The 21,525-nt window shown below is 40.5% G+C and overlaps 1 protein-coding gene across 1 annotated transcript in view; it reads right to left on the reverse strand.

Moving 5' to 3' along the window:
- Nucleotides 1-21,027, reverse strand: part of SLC6A5 (solute carrier family 6 member 5) — a 59,910-nt gene extending 38,883 nt beyond the window's left edge. Inside the window, exons 1-7 of the mRNA XM_063318028.1 lie at nt 20,966-21,027; nt 19,472-20,066; nt 16,402-16,537; nt 11,116-11,247; nt 10,144-10,317; nt 3,523-3,664; nt 942-1,074 (exon numbers count right to left, since the gene is read on the reverse strand). Of these exons, the coding sequence (XP_063174098.1) occupies nt 942-1,074; nt 3,523-3,664; nt 10,144-10,317; nt 11,116-11,247; nt 16,402-16,537; nt 19,472-20,066; nt 20,966-21,027 (1,374 nt within the window). The remainder of the gene's footprint in view (nt 1-941; nt 1,075-3,522; nt 3,665-10,143; nt 10,318-11,115; nt 11,248-16,401; nt 16,538-19,471; nt 20,067-20,965) is intronic.
- Between the last annotated feature and the right edge of the window lie 498 nt (nt 21,028-21,525).

Consider the following 21,525-nt stretch of genomic DNA (forward strand, 5'->3'; position numbering starts at 1 on the left):
AAAATCTATCTTGCCTAAATAAACTTTCAGGATCCTGAAACAGGAACAGATACTCATCTTTAAGAATTAAACTTGCAGATGGTATGACAGATTTCATGGTGACTCTCCAGATGCTGTTAAATTCTAACACTCATTAAACTAAGCCATAATGGCCAATAGTCAAGGATAATACCAATTTAGTCTAATAACATCTTAAGAGCAACTGGTTCTTCAACCCTGGAATACGTATTTATTCTGCCCCCCCCTTTTTTAACAAAGCCCCTCAACACAAATAATTGAATAATACTGATGATAGAAAACATGTATCTGTTACTTGCTCCAGCCTAAAAGTGAGGCAGGCTGGCACAGGGAGCAGATATACCCTTAATTCAAGTTACTTATGTGTGAGATTCTTAGTTAAGTAGTTCTTGACCAGGAATTGGTAGAAACAAACACCTTGTCAGGAATGGGAGCAGCCTACTAATCTTTATTGGCATTATAGTTACCAGGACTATGATTTTTACACTTACCTAAGAATAACATTGGGATATTTAAGCTGTAAAATAGCATTATTCTGATTTTCCAAGATAACTAACCTTTGCTGCTGGGATGCATATTTTTACTATATTATTTAATCATATTTTAAACATGATTAAAAGAGAGAACTCATCTCTCTTAAAAATACAGCCTCCTATCTTTACTCCTCCTGAAAGCCAATGGTATATATACGGCATGCCATGAGAAGATCATATATGAAAAATGGGAACTTAAAATTTAACCAATATGCATATCAAAGAGTATTACCAGTATTTTTCTTGAGCTACCATACACACCAACAAGTACTAACTTGCTATAACATTCCTCAAAAAGCTACTAAGTAATCCAGTAATGCTTAGATCTTTGGTATTGCAATATATTCATTCCTAGGTTAAGACTAGAAATAGTCAAAAATAATGTCTTACTTTTCCTGATGTTTTTATTCCTTTAGCCAGGGATGCATAGACAATTGCCCAAGCTAGAAAGAGAGTCAGTGCCAAAGGCCACCTAATTTCACCAGGATATTCAATTCCTGCAGAAATCTTCAACACAAAGTACCTAAGAGCCAAAATGTCAGTAAGTCATGACCGTTGTGTTTACCTGGTATCTGCATTAAATATAGTTGTTTGAGCATTTCAGAATGTATCCTTTCCTTTTTCATTATGATTAAAAAGTAAAGATAAGCAGAGAAACTTCACAGCCATTAAAGTCAACTGGAAATGCCCCATTATCTTCAAAGAGACATCTATCCTATCATGCAAATTAATATCCAATGTAAAAACTTGACAGAAAAAGGTTAACTCTAGGACATTTCAAGGTTTAGCTATTACATAACCAGTGCTTCCCAAACTTTTTCCTTCATTATCCAAAACTGCTTATCAGAAAGTCCTTTTTACCCAATATAGGTAAAACACTTTAAGTCAATTTAAATGTCCCAATTGTGATTGGGTAACGACACAGAAACCCATTACCCAAAGGAAAACCACTATTACCCGATTTGGGATAATTTACCCAGGTTTGGGAAGCACTGACATAAGCAAACTTTGTAATCTTGCATGAAGTCACTTTTTCAGTGACTAGATTCCCTTATCATTTCCAGATCTCCTCTTACTGAGATATAGGCTGTTTCTCTGAGTAAGTTTAGAGGTGTATTAAAATAGTCCAAATCTGGAATGCATCAGATTCCAACAAATTTTATGAGTTGTAGATTGGCACTCCTACCAAAATGTGGTTGCTTTGTACAATATAGAATTAAGACAACTAACACTGTTTATTCCAAACTCCTAATGCTGCTGTTTTGAATATACACCAAAGCTGAGTGCAATGAAGCAGGTTGGGAGAAAGCTAGAATGCAGTAAAGAACATTTCATGACAAGTCTAATCAAACTAAAAGCTAATTATTGAGCCTACCCTGTGGTGGAGGCAAAACACAATTTTTTCTACCATTACTGTATCCTAATAATGTAATCTAGCAGGCTTTTCCAAGACATTGTTACTAAAAATATAAATACATTCCCAGTGGTGTATTGTGACATTTCCAAAATATTTTGAGATCAAAATCTCTTAGGTCTAGCAGAATTATATTTTTATCCTAATATAGATACAGATATATAGTGAAATCAAGGCACTGAACATACATAATACTCCTGCCTCTTATTTTCCCCACAACACCACCCCTGTGAGGTGGGTTGGGCTGAGAGAAAGTGATGGCCCAAAGTCACCCAGCTGGGTTTCATGCCTAAGGGAGGCCTAGAACTCAGAGTCTCCTGGTTTCTTGGCCAGCACCTCAACCACTACACCAAACTAGCTCTCTGGAATCTGAATCTGGTATTAATATCATGGAAATATCTAAGGATGTCATGATTTCCAGTTTTTGAACCTTAGCATAGGGGCAAGGTACTATGCAAATCCAACTATTTTTATGTTTGCCACTCCCCACCCCATTCCACCCCAATGTAATATGTATTACATCTAACAGGAATGCCCAATGCTACCTTGGCTCTAGGGAACTAATATTGAAACAATAGTTGAGAAATGTGGCCACGTTAGTAAATCACATTCAGACCACTGAATGCCAAGCTTGTTTTGAATCCAAAACCATGAACTGTTTTACTGACACATGTGCAACCATTAAATAACCTTTCTCCAAATATTAGCAGCAATCAATTCATATTAATGAATATAAACAGAGATTATATATACAAAAATGATATAGCAAAACTAGAGAAAAGGCATATAGGCAATGTGATTGCAATCTTCTGTCACTTGTTGCTTTATTAGTTGAAAAGTGAATATGTAAATAAAAATGATTGATGACTGTTGTATCCAATATAATCTGAACAGATTTCCATTTATATAAGCATCACTGGAAGCTGGACAACATACAAATTTGATAAATACATAAATGAGGAATTTTCTTTTCTTTCCTTCTCCAATATTTGCTCTGGAGGAGCCTTCAACCTTTTGGATCAGATATGAGAGTTGCAGAGAAAAGTGGGAGAAATCAGCAGTGTTCATACTGCTAACGGAAGAGAGGACTGCCTCTCCCCAAACTTATCAGCCCGGCCCATTAGATATGGCAGAGAAGGCATGTTGCAGATACTATCTGCTAGCCGTGGCACCTGCCTCATGGAGCATCAGGTGGATATACTCATTCTCTCTCTGCTTGGAGTTTGTATATACTTTAGTTTTAATGAATCTCTATTTTAATGATTTTTATATTTTTAAATGCCTGTTTTATACATGTACTGTTTTTTATTGATATTTGTACGCCGCCCAGAGTCAATTCTGGTGAGATGGGTGGCTATATAAATCTGATTAATAAATAAATAAAAATAATGGAAGGCTGCCATTGGATCCAACCTTATGCTTAAAATGAGAACTGTATGCAATATAGTTTTAAAAATAAAATACATTTAAATATAGAAATAAAAGTATCTATCACCAAGTGGTTTTTATGCTAAGATTTCCTTTTTTTATTATAAAACTTTTATAAAACAATCTTACTTGAAATATTCTTCACTGCCACTGACAAAAGTTTTGTTGACATGGCTGGTATAATTAACCATTGTCAAGTTTGGATAGGCACTCATACAGAAAGTAGAGTTCTTTATCTGCAACTTGGGGTGGTCACCAATGATGCAGGAATCTGGCAAAAGAAGCAAATCAAAAGATTAATGTTGTGGACCAAATTATATTCAGTGACTGCTGAGGAATAATAATTAAGAAACAACGCCTTACTGTTAAAATTTATTTCAATTCAGACATTTATTTATACACATGTACAATCTCATGATCACAACAACCATCTTAACTATTTTGACCCACCTCTGCAGACATTCCTGGTGGTGTCCCCACCCTGTGAAATAGCTCCCAGCAGAGATTACTTTGGTATGTACTTTTTTATCCTTTTGTCAAGCTGTCAAAACAAAGCTGTTCTGCACGGCTTTTGGAAATTAATATTGTGCATTATTGCCTATAGTTACAGTAATGATTGTTATGTCTGAATTACTTTTATCATGTTATTTTATTTATAGTTTTAAATAGATTTTTATGCTTCATCATTGTAAACTGACACAATTTGCAAGATTCAGTAGTATACAAATATAATAAATAAATCCAATGTTCTGATATAAGCAATCTGTATTTTATTAATCATTAATCTCAGGTTCAGAACTGATCATTTTATTCTGCACTTAATAAACTGGTTTACTGTATATAGCTGGTTTCTTTACATAAAAAATAATTAAAAATTAGCAGGTGCCATACGACAAAGTCAAGTGTTTTAAATCAGCACAGCTGAACCCTTATAAAAAAATACAGCAGACATGCTATCTCTATTGTTTTTTAAAGCAAAATTATCAGTTTTCAAGTGGTAAGTCGCCTGTACTTTAATAATTGTATGCAAGAGAATTTCAGCAGGTTCAAATTAAATCATAGTGCTAAACATGAAATGTTGCAATTGCAAAAATGCTCTGCTCAACAAAACTATTAAAAGTATATTTGTGGGCCATCTAATATCCTAACTTGGTACATCTAGCCTTTTTTAATGAAATGAGCAAAACTAATTAAAAATTACTAGCAGAAACTATAAATGCAAGTAGTACAGAACTAGAAAACTTTTATGTCGTTGTTGTGAAGTCAGATATTTATATGCCCACCATTTTCCTAATCTTACTTGTAACTATTGCAATCCTCAAGCTTTTTCACAAAAAGATGTACATATAATTTTTGATGTTATATCTCAAAACTACCAGCAGAGGGGAGAATAGTTGTATGTTATCCTTCCATTGTTCTTTTTCTTTGTTTTAATGTATTCTATATTTACTCAGGGATTAAGTAATTTTTAAAAACTGTAAATGTTTTTGTATTTGATACTGCATGTCTCATGTTATAGTCCACATATATAAATAGCTGCTTCTTACTTACAAAGCATATTTTTATTTATATTCTAACTACAGTCATGTGAGAAAATAATTACACCCCATGTAATTTTTTTTAACATATATACAGTGTATCAATATTTTATCTTCATTCAAACAGTATATAAAGATAGAAGTGATGTAACTGAACAAAAGAACTATGAAAAATTGACTTTGCAATCACTTATTCAGCAGAAAACTAATAGATATGCCATTTCCTTCTGTGGAAAAAGTAAGAGAGCCAGTTTGGTCTAGTGGTGAAGGCACCAGGCTAGAAACAGGAGACTGAGAGTTCTAGTCCGGCCTTAGGCATGAGCGCTGGCTGGGTGACCTTGGGCCAGTCACTCTCTCTCAGCCCAAGTCTCCTCACAGGGTTGCTGTTGTGGGGAAAGTAGGAGGAGGAAGGAGTATTAGGCGCCTTGAATTATTTATAAAAATAATAAAGATGGGATAAAAATATTTTAAAAAGTACACCCTTGGCTCTAATACCTGGCACTGCCCTCTTTGGCAGAAACAACCTCAAGTAGATGTTTCTTAGAACTGTCTACTAGTCTCTGACATTGAGAGGAAATTTTCCCCACTCTCCATGCAGAATTTTTCTCTGTGCAATGGTTGAAGGGTTTCTTGCATGCACAAGAAACCCCTCAAATCACCCCACAGCATCTCAAAGGGGTGAGACAGACTGCCTCATCTGTCCAGAGCACATTATTCCAGAAATCCTGATCTTTGCCTAGGTGTTCATGAGCAAACTTTAGTCTTGCCCTGATGTTCTTTCTGGACAGCAAAGGTTTTCTCCCAGCACACTACCCATGTAGCTCTATTACGTGCTGCTTCTTTCTAATGGTAGACTCATGATGAGTTATGGAATTCTGGAGTTCTCAGAGACTTCTTTCAGCATCTTGTATTCTGCTCTCAGGCTGAACTTGCCAAGACAGCCTGGCCTGGGCAAGTTCACAGTTGTCTGAGATCTTCTCCACTTGTAGATGATCTTCCGGACAGTGGAATGATTGATGTCCAATTGTTTGGCAATCTTTTTATAGCCCTTCCCAGACTTATAAGCATCTATACCTTCTTTCTGAAGGCCTGAGAGAGCTCTTTTGATGTAGGCATGGTGATGCCACACACTTCAACAACAAAGAGCAAATCAAACTAAATGTCTGAGGTTTAAGTAAGACAGGTTCCTCCCAGATTCTATGTTCTAATCATTTGCACCTAATCTGGTGCACCTGATTCTAATTTCTGGTATTTGAGGTAATGATAAATGTAGGGTATATTTACTTTCTCCATGTGCGAAATTCGCATTTATGTTTATTTAAATACACGACTGCAAAATGTAAATGGTGCATACTATTTGTGTTATATCCCCTTTATCTATCAATACTGTTGAAATGAAGATCAAATACCTGTATGTTGAAATATGTTGAAAAAGTCAAAATTTTCAATGAGGTGTACTTACTTTTTCACACGTGGCACAGAGTGGTAGGTGGCAGTACTGCAACCCAAAACTCTCCCTACAACCCAAGTTCGATCCCAGTGGAAGCTGGATTCTCAGGTAGCTGGCTCAGGTCGACTCAGCCTTCCATCCTTCCGAGGTCAGTAAAATGAGTACCCAGCTTGCTGGGGAAGGTGACGACTTGGGAAGGCAATGGCAAACCACCCCGCTACAGTCTGTCAAGAAAATGTCACGAAAGTGGCTTCCCCCAAGAGGGTCAGACGTGACTCGGTGCTTGCACAGGGGATCTTCCGCCTTGTATTTTCTAAGACCCTCACAATCCAAATACAGTATCATATACATTTAAACCAGTGAAATCAGTTTCTATGCAACTAACTATGCCTTGTATGTACAGGAAATATATAACATTGGTAATAAAGATCTGAACAAAGATCGTGGCTTTTCAAAATTGAGTTACAATTCCAACTTTTCCCAAATTTTGGTAAAGGGATTATCGATGCTACCAAATTTCCAAATCAGAAAAAAATGTATTATATAATAATTGAAATGTAAGATAAATTCATTGAAGATGCTGTTGAATGCATATTTGTAAGACTTAATGGTGCATACAATTATTGCACCGGTTCTCAGTCACTGAAAATCTATGTACTGTAAACCGCCCAGAGTCCCCCATTGGGGGAGATGGGCAGTGATATAAATTTAATAAATAAATAAATGTAACAGGGCAATGCTATGTATTGCTCAGAAACTCAGAACGTCCCATTCAGTGTAATGAGATTTACTCCCAGGTAAGTGTGCCCATAATATTACACACAAGATGCTTGTATTGTTAGGGTTGCGTCTCTTACGGCAGTTCTAAAAGCTGCATTATAGTAAGTATGCACAGGGTGTATAGCAGAGTATGTATAGGATGGATTGGACTTTCCTTGCTTTGACCATATCTGAGCATGAACAAGATCACAGGGTGACATATAAGGTCACCTTTGCTGCACTGCAGCAAGTTGGGTTTTTTGTCTGTTTTTGTTTTTGTTTTTAATACAGCTTAGTTTTCTCGAGATGATAATTTGCCTGTACTAAATAATTCAAGTCAGCAGAGGGAGCAGCAGAAGACAAAATAATCTTTGCATGAAGTGCAATCTATCAGAAAAAAGAAAATTAGGAAGGAGCTTCAAGAAAGTTATTTTTACATAAACAATTAAAAACGCAAGAACTCAGTAAACTTGCTTATTTTTCTGGTACTAAATTTGTTTTAAGAAAGTAAACAATAAGTTCTATTTAGATGCTTTAATAAAATAGCAGGAAGGGATGTACAAATAAATTGTGCTTCCTCTTATTACACATCTAGTATGATTTCTAATTGGCACAGTTGTAGGATGTGCAAAGAGCTGTTGTTTTCTTCTCTTCTTTGTACTTTGCAAAAATTAACAAAGCAAATTGTTGATTTGGGGAATGCATTAAGTACTTCTACCACATATTTAAGATTCTCCAAATCAAGAGCAAAACAACTTCAGCACAGTATCTGAAAGTAAATCTTACTAAATTCTGTAAGATTTACTTCCAAGGGGGGAGATCAGCGGTGATAAAAAATTGATAAATAAAATATAGTTCAGAATTCTGGGTGATGCATTACCAACATATAAGGAAGATAATAGGTAAGGGAAGTCATTGATCAATCAACAATAGATAGGGGAAGGTATTGGTCAATCACAATGATACTAGCTTGACACCATTGTGAAGAAATCTCTGCTTATCACAACTCATTATTTCATATAAATTTGACAGAAATAACTTTTGATTGCATATTGCATATTCTTAGAGAATAAATTTGATAGAAATAAATTACTTTTGATTGCATATTGCTTATTCTTAGAGAATTGATATTCTCTAAGGAGAATAAAATTTCAGCCAATTTTTCATGCGGCCTGATTCTTGCATTTAGCTTAGTAATTCAGCAGCTCAGGGATGTTTCAGTAATTCTACAGTGATTTCTCTTGCAGTCTGCAGCCTCCCTGAGTTCCCACACTTCAGTCTAAAGGAAACATATCAAATGGGGACTCCTTTCTTTTTTCAGAGCAGAACACATGGGCAGCCATGTAAGCTACAGAATGTTGGGAAAACATGTAGCACAAAAATGTAATGAAGAAATACATAAAAGATTTTTTTTTAAAATCCACAATTAAGAAACCCTCCAGCACCTTGCAGCAATAAAACTAAAAAAAAATTGAAATAAATTCTGAAGCCTCCTGAGAGTGAGCTAAAAAAAAAGAAAAATAGAAGACCCTTTTGCAGGGGAAGACAGCTTCTGGAACTTAAAAAACATAGACATTGTATTGGTTCATTTTTATTTTTATTTTTAAAAAATGTATTTATTTCAAAATCAAGTTTTCCCAGGGTGACTTACAACTGTCTCTTTTCCTTTTGCATTTCTGTTCCTGAGCACACACGTATCAGCCCAGTAAACCTTCAAACCGAACAGTATCAATCTTAGGGCTCAGAACAAACACTCCCTTAGTATAAGCATCACTGCTTGAAAATAGTTTTCCCTCACATTGCTCTTATTTTTTATTTTTAAAACTATGTGCATACTTCGTTAGCATGATTAAATCTGATGGATTGCATTTTAAGCGTATATTCCCTATTTGGGATGAATTATTTGAAGATCCACCTTATTAGGGCAAGTTCTCCATTAGGACAGAGGTCACACAGGCGGGCAAGCACTTTTCTGTGATGAGCATTTTTTTACAAAACTCTTCTCTGGGGAATATATAGGTAAACCCATCAGTGATGGCCTTACAAGGACATTAAAGACCTGTAAAATCCGTACTGATTTCCAGTCACATTATATTAATAAAGTGGTTATTTTGAGATTATTGGTTGTATAATAATATTTCTAGATCATTGGCTTTTTAGGCTTAACTTTTTAATTATTTTATGCAGATACGATGAATTTGTATATAACTAAATTATTGTTACTGCTATTTATAATGACAGCATTAAGAATCTCTTATGGCTTGAGATAACTTCAGCAAAAAAAGATGCAACATAGCAACAGGCCAGTAAAACAAAGGTAGAATGTCTCTGATTTTGATTATCAACTCAGCAGCAGGATCCCTACTAGCAACTTATAATATCTTTTAAAGTCATCTAATCATTATTGCTCCAAAATAACAGTAATGGAAGGACAGGCTTTATATGGAGCTGACAGAGTTGGCATGCTCCAGGTTCATTCAATTAAGCAGGGTCATCTATCGGGACCCAGGAAACATGCCTTCTCTGTCCTGGCACCTGCCCTCTGGAATGAGGCTCCCCTGAGATCTGTGTGACTCCCACTCGGATGGCATTCTGGAGGACCATAGAGACCTGGCTGTTCTCCCAGGCCCTGGGTTAGCCGGGTAGAGCCCCTTGCTGGATGTGTTTGCATATGTCTATGTGTTGCTGGCTGAATTTCCCATCTTGTTCTTTATTTATATTATATTTTTATCCTGCTTGTTATATATTGTGAGCTGCCTAGAGTCAGTTTGGAGTTGGGCAGTGCCTTAGTCAAATAAACAAACAAAGTATTGCCTCAATGATGACAGGGTAAGGTTAGTGACTAGCAGGGAACCTAGGTAGGTCTCACATATGAAATTTCAATAATAAAAAAATAAATTACCGTAGCAGATCTCTGATAATTGGTAGAGGTATAGTACAGATAAGAAGCATCACAGGCATGTAAGCTTTAAAAATATAAAAGAAAAGCATGCCCCAACTTACCTAGCAAAAGTTTGTTTTTATCTCTACAATCAAGTGTGTTCCAAGGATTATTACAGGAAGCCCAAGGTAACACAGGTACAAAGGATGCAAAAAGGTAGAAAAGTGTATAGCACAATATAATATTATAATATATGGCTATTAGGACAGAGATAATCAGCATTGCAATGCCACAACCTGAAAAAAGAAAATAAGAAAGATATGATACTGTCTCTTTTTATATTCTTGGGACCAAAAGGTAATTGGTCCCAAGGTAAACCAACTACTCCTGTGCTACTGCATTTTGTCTACTGATTACATAATTTTCCAGCCAATTCAATATACAGTCCCATTCTATTTATTTTTAATCACAAGTTGATCCACTCAGTTCTAAAGGAGTTATGCTCAAAATAAATGAATGCTTTATTCTAGCTTGCACCAAATTGCCATTATTCACATGTAATGATTTATCAGGTTAAGTAGATTAGTATGAATACATTGGCAACATTGCTTTGTTGCAATTTAATTTTTAATATATCAAAGCATGCACCTTTGAATCTTGCTGTGCATCTTCCATAATCCCTATACAAATATGATGAACACTAAGACAACTATCCTCAGTACAGCACCTACTAGGGAAGTAGAAATAAATACACAGCATGGTTTGCGTGGATTTTTTTTTAAGTATGGAAGGTACTCTACAGCACTGCATTATCACACATATTTGATTCAATCAGAATGATGCAGCCATTGAACACTCTCCTGCTGTGAAATGCAGTGAAGGTTCACTAAAGCAGGAGAACTGCTGCATTATTACCACATCAGTCAATGCAAGGTCCATTCAAGGTCAAAATAAGACTGCAGAGCATCACCCACTGTTCTCTACAGTGCCACCCAGAGAACAAAATCATTTCCTATCTCTTGATTAAACTGAAGTTAATCCATAATTTCCTAATTTCCTAAAAGCACAGGAAGTAATCAGCTTCAGAAGCTTACCTTGTAAGGCAGGGATGGCTTTCCAAACAGACACAGGTCCCTGACTGGCAAATTGTCCCAGAGAAACTTCCAAAAAAAAGATAGGAATTCCAGCCAGAGCCAACATTGTCAAATAGGGAATAAGAAATGCACCTAATAGGAAAAAGGACCAAGTGGGAGAAACCTTAGGCACAGAAAACAACCAACCTTCATCTACTGTTGCTGTTTTACAATTTTATAGAATTAAGATATTTCATCTCATGAAATTCTGTGGAATTAAGATACTTTAGCAAACAAACCGCCATATTGGCACACTGCAGCTGTGTTGAATTACAACTCCAATTGCCCTCCACCACCTCAGTTAAAGTGTGCCATGCTGAGGAAGCCTGTCTTAGAAATTTATATTTTTGCCCAGGTTGGGGTGGGGCCACAGGGACTCTATATTGATCAGAAAAACAGAACAAATGAAAACAGGCATAACTCTTTTGGAAATAGACCCACTGACATCAATGGGACTTCAGCTGGCTTTGATTAACATTCTATTATTTAATAGGTTTACCTTAAATAGCATTTAAGTCCAGATTTCTTTAATGAGTAGATTCAAACAACATGCTTAGCCATGATTAATTCAATCATAGTTTGTTAAATTAATTCAGTTGAGAGTTTAGTATATTGTATTATCCCAGAAGATTAACCACACAGGTTGGTTTCATACATGTTAGACTAAAAGGTGGTGGGCTAGCTTGCAACTCAGTGTCTAATACAAACCCAATCACTGAACAAAACAAGGTTTATAAACTATAGTGGTTAGGTTTGCACAATATGCTAATCCAGCACCATGTAAAGCACACTATGGATTAGCATAATGTATGAACCACAGTTTATGTTTTTTCATCCATACTATAAGCTTTATTCTTCTCCAGGCTAACTTAACTTTTGGGCAAAATGAGGCAGCTGACTCAGTATCTAAGGATGGGGCAAGTTATCAAGGAACAGACTTGTGTACACCATTCTGCCTCCCACAGGTCTACAAAATTAATCCATAAAGAACAACATTACCCCACTGTCAGTAAGATTCAACCATCTGTACAGTCCATATTTGTGACTAAATTGAGAAATATAAAGGGTCTCTCTTTAGTAGATTATTAACGTAACTCAGTCCATTTCTTCTACATAGCATCCTCATTTCGAGAATGCGGACGGGCTTATAGCATTTATTTTCTTATACTTTCCAAAGGAATCTACCAATGAGAGATCAAGACAGGGTTGGTTGTATGATCAGGATCCCACTAAAAGATAGAGGGAAAGTGTTTACACACCATGACTTAGTATCGGATTAAGCAATAAAAGCTGGTTATTTTCCTGGAATGTGAAAGGTCAGCATAAGACTGTAAAATACAGGCTGGTTCTGGAGTAAGATAAACCGAAATTATATAATCAAGGGGAACGATGGGTATGCTGGTACATACTGATCCCAGTATAACTTGCAATCACAAAAAGGGCCAAATTCTAGTAATTTCAGATAGTTGAATACTGGAAGCCAGTCATAAGACTAACCCTAACAACTTCCATTCTGAAAGAAAGTTAATTTATTTACTGGATTTACAGCCAAGAATGACAACCTTCAACAATGGCTAGACACATTGGCAGTTTGCTGAATGGTAATACCACAAAGAGGCATCTCCTGGTCAACTGTGTTTAGTCTCCAAATAAAACAAGATCAGGCCAACTTAGTATTTGGATAGGAGACCACCAAGGGATTCCAGGACCGTAAGCTAGCTCAGTCTTTCTCACCTTTGGCAACTTGACCATGTGTGGAGTTGAAGTCCACACATCTTCTAGCTGCCAAGGTTGAGAAACACTGAGCTAGATTGCAAAGCCAAAAAATATCCCAGGAGAGGCACTAGCAAACCATTTCAGTTCTCTTGCCAAAAAAACTACATGGATGTGTCACATCCAATTCAGGGCCTCTTTACCAGTACCACAAAATAGGCCTCACCCCCAACTAAACAGTTGAAGACCCCGGCCTCATAAAGAGCACCGCATATGCTTCGGAGCAAGCTCCTTATAATTCACAGGGGTGACTTCTCAATAGTACGACCTTCCCTACATCGGCCACTCCCCCAGTCCGCCTTTTTCTCGGGGTATTCAATGGATTTGTTTCGGCCCTGCGTTCAACAAGGAAGACGTGGGCCTGCCGCCATGGCCGGCGGCCTTGCTGCAGGTGGCGCAGCTAATTCAATTAGGGCAAATCATTTTTCTCATCATCACCTACAACTGCGTCTCAGAGCTACCTGGAGTGTGACGGCAAGAAAGCCGGGGACCGGGTGAGGCAGAATAAAACAAAGCGAAGCCAAACGAACCGAAAAAAGCGCCACCCTAATCTCACTTTAAACGTCTCCGGCTTGCTGGGATACAGCGCTTCCGACGAGAAGCCCCGGACAAGCGAGCTCAGCTGGGTCGGGCGGCTTCTCCCCAAGGGGCGGCTCCTTTCCAGTACGCATCCATAAGCCAACCGCACGGCTGGTTCCACCCAACACAGAGAACCACGCTGTAGCTTTATGCGTTAGGCAGAGAGGGGGACCTCACTTTCCTCGCGCCAAAACAGCCGATTAAAAGACTCCTATCTGAACACCGCCAAAACCCCAGGCAGCAGTAATACAGGTCAACGACAAGGCTGCACGCTGGTGGCCATTCGGGTTTTTGCAGCCTAGGCCTGCTAGGCTGAGCTTTGAATTCGAAGTGAGGCAAAGTTCGCAGCCACGCGCGCAAGCCCCCGAGTCTGGATCTGCGCATTGGCGTAATCCCGCTGAACACAACGAATTGACTTCCGGATATCTACCACGCCAGCTGGTTTTGCGTTTACGATTTTCGATCCGCCCCACTAAATTAGAAGTCAGTTCCGGGAGATGTCATATTCTACAGCACCTGGACGTAAGCGATCAGCTTTAAAGTCAAGGCATATCGTAGGGAAGTATGGACACACAGTTTCTCTGTTCATGATAGAAACACAGCCCGTGACCCTTTAATAATGACTAGAAATAGTAAAAAGGAGAATAACCACAGTGCAACCCTTTGTATGTGTGCCCACACTTTCAGTGGGATTTAAGTGTGAAATTCACTTTTCAGCGTTTTTCCAATGAAAATTAATTATCCTATAGAACCTGTTTACCTTTGTTAACATTTTTCCACAGAAAGCAGGAAAAGCAACCCAATATTTTGCAGAAATATGCATTATTTTCTATCAAGTAAATCTGAAACTACTGTGCTCATACTCCAAAACTATTTAATGCATATAATTTAATCCATAAAAAGGGAACTGATTTTTTGGCAAGGTTCAGTGTGTAAGTAGTACTGACACTGATGTAGGGCCACCAGGTCTGGACTGCAAAAATCCAGGCAATCTCTAGATGGCAGCCAAGAGTTTTCTGTATCTCTTTGCTGCCATTTACTATTGGTCTAAAATTTTGGAACCCCGATCTAATAGCCCTAACCCTTAACGTCAACGAACTATATTAAAACAATGCAGCACAGAATGGAGGAAGAAGGGAGTTTTAACAGTAACCTAAATAACATGATAGAAAAAATAATTACTTGAATTCTAATACAGAGGCAGTTCTGATTTTAGATACTGTATTACCTCTTGGAAAAGAAATTGCTACAGTGCATGCTATTTTAAAAAGCGACAGGAATTATGGCACTAATATAAAATAAAAGTATTTTAAATGAACACTGTATGCTTCGTGATTCCTCTTTGCTATGTTTTTTTTTTTTTCATTTCTGAAGGAAAAATACTTTCAGAGGGAAATTTTCTATGCTGCTGGGTTTTAATAATTTGTTCTAACAGGAATGGACAGCATAGAAAATATTTACATAAATAAGTAATCCTTTCAGTTTTTACACGGACTAAAAGTAAACATTCTAACCTATAGTCTTGAGCAATTCTACTCATATCATCTTACTTGTTAAACCCACTAAGTTCAGCAGAATTTGCATTGGGTTCATTCTCCACTTAGGTATTTTCCCCTTTGCTGGGGAGTGAAACTAGTGCAAATATATTTGCTAATTCCATATGGACAAACTGCAGAATGAGAAAAGGTTAAGAAGCCTAAGGGGAGGGGGGTGTTTTTGCTGCTCAGGTCAAAGTGAGAACCAGCCTCCACCATCAGTTTATCACATAAGAAGGGTGGGTGTGAGTGGTGATGACAATCTATGTCTCTCCTTTGTAGAGTGAACTTTGTCCCCAATAGTTCTGAACATCTTACTCGAATTAGAATTACACTTACAAAGACTCTTTCACACATGTCCCTACTAAGAAAGATTATACATTTATGTTCCATGTCCAGTTGACCTTTTCTATGCTCACGATGTTTGATGTGAATTAGAAGCTCCACTTTGTACTGAAAAAACCACAAGGACATTATTCTCCTCTTCAATTTGCTTGGCGTGTGTTGCTGTTCAGCAATTCTGATTATACTGTACAGTAGGACACTAAAAGGCATCTAATCTACTGATTTTAATTTTGAATATATTTTAAAACCGATTATGTGATAGTTATATTTACAATGGAAGGACATGGGTCTATTTGCTGCTTTGGTTGCTCCAAGGCAGCACCCAGAGGGAAGGAGACAAAGTTTGTGCCTCTTCCCTCTAAGATTATTGACATTTCTATGCTGATGGTTTAGAGCAGTGCTTCTCAACCTTGGCAGTTTTAAGGCAGGTGAATTTCAACTCCCAGAATTCCCCAGCCAAGTAATTTGTATTTTGTAGCCCCGCCTGCTTGGCTAGGTGGCAGCACTGAGTGGACTTTGGCTGTTCATAGAAGCTGAGCAGGGTTGGGTTGTCAGTGCTTGGATGGAAAACTACCTGGGAATTCCAAGGCTGTATTGGACAATCCAGGAAGTCGCTTAAACTTCCTGGGAGAAACCAAGGGCAAACCACTTCTCTGTGGCTGCCAATAAAGCTACAGGAACAAGTCATGACCTCACCAGGAGTTTCCTTTACTTATCTTTATAGCGTCACCCAACCATCCTTGTGGGACTATAAAACCTTCTCCATTGCTGAGACATTGGTCCTCTGTTGAATGACGCTATAAATTCCTATTGAGGAAATGGCCAGTCCTGTTTTTCCCCTCACCACCCCCTCCCAACTTTTCTGGTTAATTTGCTGGCTGCAAGCCCAATCCAAAAACCAGTGGAGCCGTTGAGTTTGGATTCAAGCCAATCCTCCCACCAGTTTAGGTTCAACTGACTTCGGGAGTTACCCCTTTCTGAGCTGCACGAGGTAAAAAGAGAGGAAAATCCATACCTCCCCCATTCTTAAAGGCCAGGTACGGGAACCTCCAGACATTGCCCAGCCCTACTGCATAACCCACCATGGAGAGGATGAAGTCCAGCTTGCTAGACCAGTTGCCCCGGGCTTTATTTTCATCTCCTTCATCGTCCTCCTGCTGCAGGGAGAAAATAATAATAACTACTACTACTACTACTACAATGATACATTTACCAGAAAACAGTAGTCTGAGAACTGTAATGTGTTCTCAGATGATATAAATAAATGTGTCTTATGGCTCTGTGGCTGCATTCACACAATAGGTTAATCCTAACCCGTGATTAACTGGACTGGATTAACCCAACCTTCTAGTTTTGCAGAACTCACTTGGTTATGAACTAACCAACCACAGTCCAGCCTAATGTGTTGCGCTAGCCCAAGCAACAATACAAAGATAAATCTGTTGGAAAGGGGTGGAGCCAAGCATTCTGAAGAGTTAGCCTTGGCTGTAATCCCTTTTGCTAAAATCGGAGAGACCTGAGTTTTATAAGTCATGGTTTGGTCATGCTCAAGGCATTTGAGATTCTGGCCAGGTTCATGCAGAATTGCAGACACAGCTCTACCTGGAATTACTATACTCTGATGTTTCAGGGTACGTTTTGTATCTGGCTGTAGGCTAATTGAAGCCCCCTAACCAGCACAGCCTCTGTTTGACATCCCCATGTGAATCTCCTTTGAAAAAGAAAAGAAGCATAGAACTGAATGGACACCAAGCGTTCTTTTAACGAACTCCACCACCTTCACGGAGCATGTAAAACTGTAAATAGGTTGAAGGGCTCTTGGCACGATTCTGCCCAAGGTGTCTGCTCACTTTCTGTTTTTAGAGCCTGCGCCCAGGGACAGTGGCTTGTCCTCCCGTTTATGTGAATCAAGAGAAGGTGAACTAAATCATATTTACGATACACTTCAAGTGAACTTGGCTCTGAAATGTAAATTCTGCCGACAGTGAGGGTTAGCAGATGGACAGATTGGATTATCAAAAGATACACTTTAAACCCGCAGGCAGTTTTCCGGGGCTGCTTTGGAAGGCAGCAGGGGTTCAAGTTGCAACCAATATTGGGGAAAACCCTGCAGGAATTCCGTTCATTGGCTTCCAAACAAGGCACTTTGCCTGCTGGCTCCCTGCAGTTGATAAATACCGTATGACCCGGGGAGATCTCCCTAAGTCAACGGAATGGTAACATTTCAACCTGATTTCTTCACTGATACTGAATCCTCCTCTTTCTTAAGATTCTTGGGAGTGTGGTTAAGGGAGAACCATTTTTGAGAATGATGCGTTTAATCGCAGAATTTCATCCCAGAGGCTAAATCAGTTTATAACCTCTATTAACTAAAGCGTGCGTTCCGATTCGATAAAAACTATGTGAGTGGCAGAGAAACTGCCTCATTTGCTAAGATCCTGTAATAAGAAAACAGCCACGGAAGATACTCTTTCCTTTTGTCAGTCACGGGGGGGGGAGGGGGGGAGGGGGGGGAATAGCCAATATGCACTGGAAGGTTAAAGGGGAGCCCGAGGAGCGGGTTACAGTCCATCTTCCCCAGGTATTTATTGAAAGAAAATATCCCTCCTGGAGGAAAAGTTTTGATTATCGAATTCCCTCCGGGCCTACATTTCCCTATCTTGCTGCTCATCGATGTCCTGATTTGTCTCTTCCCTACCAATATTACTAACCATGGTCTCGTCAGCGATGGGCGCCACTTGGGATGACGAATCTCCACGAATGCTACCTTCCCTGCCTTCCAGACGTTTGGCTTCCCCCCTGGAAAAGCAGCCTCCCTAGGGGCCCCCAACCGTTCCCACTTAGGCCTTTCCGCCTAGCCTACTTCCGAAGGCCGGAAGGAGAAAATCCTCACGACCTCAGAAGAAGTTGGGGTTAATGGAGACTTTCGCTTTCCTCAATACGATGCTCTCCAGAGGGACCGGACTACAACCCTCATCGCTCCCAGTCAACTGGGGAGGTTCCGGCCTGAGAAGGCTTGAGCGGGACGCGTCCGGCGCGCCTCTGCTTCTGCGCGATGGGTCTCCCGAGCGGCCGCTGCTCTGCGAAGGGATCAGGTGCTCCGCAGTAGCGGCCCGGGGCCCTATTTCTACAGCCCGCCTCAGTGCCCGACTTGCGCGCTGACTGACTCCGAGTAACGATTAAACTGTCTGAGCTGAAGTGATTGATCGTCCAGCTTGGCCCACTGGGGCTTCAGGAGACGGGTCGGTCCCGTAAGCTCTTTGGTTGGGTAGCTTTTTTCGATTGTGCCCCGATCAGGGGCCAGGCAGGCGGATAGACAAGCAGAATCCCAAAGGGCTCTTGCTTGGTTTTACCGGCAGCCCTCCGTAAAAAGCAGAGCGATCCTGGAACATGGAAGGCAGAGCGGCAGACGCTTCTTGGAGATGGTTTTCCCGAAGGCACTACGCTATAATCCATCGTTCACATTGCTGGGCTGGCACTTTTAAGCCAACTCGAGCAACTCACCTGATGGCTTAGCGCGCCGTGTGAAGCCAGAGCTCTCAGGCTCGGGAAAGCTAGGTTCAAGCCACCCCTTAACCTTGAAGCCTACAGGCTGACTTTGGGCCAGTCGTCTCCTCTCAATCTAGTTTAGGTGGCTATTATGAGAATAAAATAAACCACCTGAAACGTCTTTTTAGGAAAAGTGGGCTGTGGAGAGAATGGCCATGATTCTACCTTCTCCTTGTTGAACAGTAACACCTCCTGCCTTTTCCCTTCCTGCCTTGAAAGGGGTTCGCAGGAATCTAGCCTTGGTTTTCTTTTTCAGGGTCGCTCCTTGCCAATCTCGATTTTGGATTGTTTTAAACCAGCGTTACCGGAACTGGGAAATGTTGGGCTACACATCCCCTAAGTCCCAGTCGGCAGGAGTATTTGGGAATGACGCTTCTGGAGTTAAGGGCAGGCAGGTTTCAATGGTTCGGGGATGCCGGGAGGGTGGAGTTTTGCGCCGTCGGGGCCCCTCCGTTGCTGTCTCCTTGGGTCGAGAGCCCTCGCCTGCGCTCTGAAAGAGAGCGAGCAACGTGCGGGGGGTGGGGGGGACCACTCACCTCGGTGACGCTGCCAGGCAGAACAGATGCGATTCCATCTGTGCCCAGCACCACGGTGCTCTGGCTCAGGTTCACCCAGCCGGCTTTGGCATTGTTTGGCTCCAGCAGGCTCTTACCAAGATTTTGATTAGCCGCCCCGTCGGTGCTTTGCAAGGGAGGGATTTTGCAGGGGGCAATGTTGGCTGGTGCGGCGTTCCCTGCGCTGGGGACATTCTTGAGCGGGCAAAGATCGAGGGAGTCTTTGCCGGCTGGGGGGTTGCCTTGTGCGGGGGCGACTTTGCCGATCCCAACTTTGGCGCGCTCGGTCTCGTTGGGTTGCCCTTCGTCGGAGGGCAGAGGGTGGCTGTCGCCCGAGAGAGCTGTGGCCACTTTAGCCAGCTGAGAAGGGACTTGGGACTGGAAGTTCTGCGGCTGCTCGGTTTCGGGACTGTTTCTGAGGATCCCTGCCCTCTCCAGTGGCCCAGGGGCGACCACCTCGGGGCTGTGAACCAGCTGCTCGCTCATCTCCTTTGGATTGGCGTAATCCTGCAAGAGCAGAGTGACAGTAAGAAACGAACGGCTGCCCTCCGTCGGCTGTGTTCCTCGAAGAAGGTTTCTGGAACGTCAAGAATTCGGGTGAAGGTTACGCCGCTTAAAGCATCAGGGAGACGCTGCGGCAGATTCCATTTCGCACCCTAACCTAAAATCGCCTCTCCCCCTGCAGACCCACATTCCCGGCGTAGGAAACAGCATCGCCCCCAGCTCTCTCCTTGCAAACCTTCTTGATTTTCTCGTCACGATTGAAAGATGCTCCCCTCTCTTTGCAGCATTGTAGAAAAAAAATCTTTAATTTTACGCCCCATTTCCTTTCTGTCATTCAGCAGCGCATACTGGCTTTGAGCTGGGGAGTGGGGGGGAGGGATGAAGCCGAACTGCCTTATATGCAGCTAGCGAGATATAGAGGAACTCAATAATGCTGGTTTCTAAATATTCCCAAACATGATCCCCCCTCCCAGATATTTCTACCGATGGGGGAGGAGCACAAGAAACATAAAAACGCTGGATTATATTTTCTCACATCCCAGTTACTCCAAGTAGTGTGTTTGTAATTTAATGGGATTTACTTCTCAGTAGGTATTCTGAGATCTCAACCTAACAGTGCATTCAGTGCAGGACTATTCAGAAGGAAGCTCTGTTAATTTCAATGGAGTTTACTCCTGGGTAAGAATAGGATTGCAGACGTAGAACTTTGAAATTTGGCCACATTCTCCGATCTACGCTTTAATTTTCTACACCTTCATATTTCCATTCTAGTCCACTCTTACAACATGGCAGCTGTATAACATTTCCTGCAGAAACATTTTTGCTGTAGCAAAGGTTTTTTTTCTTCTGAAAAGCGAATATAAAGGCAGAACACATTTTCTTCACACTTTTGAATCGACCCCTCCCTCCAAAGAAAGTCAGCAAATGCAGGTCCACAAAGTAGCAGATACTAAACGTTGTATTCTATTATACATACAGTAACCAAGAACATCTTTAGAGCAATGTGGACTTTCAGGACCACGGACAGCGTTCATCGCGTTACACGCTCACTCCCGACCGGTACATTTTTCTCAAGCCTTAATTCCTAACTACTTTTAACCTGCAACAGTGCAGAACCATCGGCAGGATTACGAGTAAAATACCGTTTTCTCCCAACCCGAGGCTCCAGAAAGAAAACGAATGAAAAAATAAAGCCCACTTACCATATTTACAATAGCATCGGACAAAATCTTGTAGAGGCAAAGACTGCAGCTGGGGCGAAATGGTAGAGTGAATTTTGCTCCGTTAAGAGCAAAGCTTTCTATAGCTCCGTGAGAAAGACTTGGTTTGCGTCAGTGCATAGCAAGGTGCCCTTCCTATGACATTTTTTTGATAATAAGAGTTTGATAAATCATTACCCTTGGATTCGAATTTTTAAAGCGGCAACAGGAACAGGCGCGCAAGCTAGCTGTCACTCAGCAGTTGGGATGGCGTGCTTGGTGTGACTCAGGGGGAAGGAGGGGGTGAGACTTTGCTAAGCCAAGCCCAGCGAA

This window comes from Candoia aspera, chromosome 1, assembly GCF_035149785.1.
Source record: "Candoia aspera isolate rCanAsp1 chromosome 1, rCanAsp1.hap2, whole genome shotgun sequence".
NCBI classification, from domain to species: Eukaryota; Metazoa; Chordata; class Lepidosauria; order Squamata; family Boidae; genus Candoia; species Candoia aspera.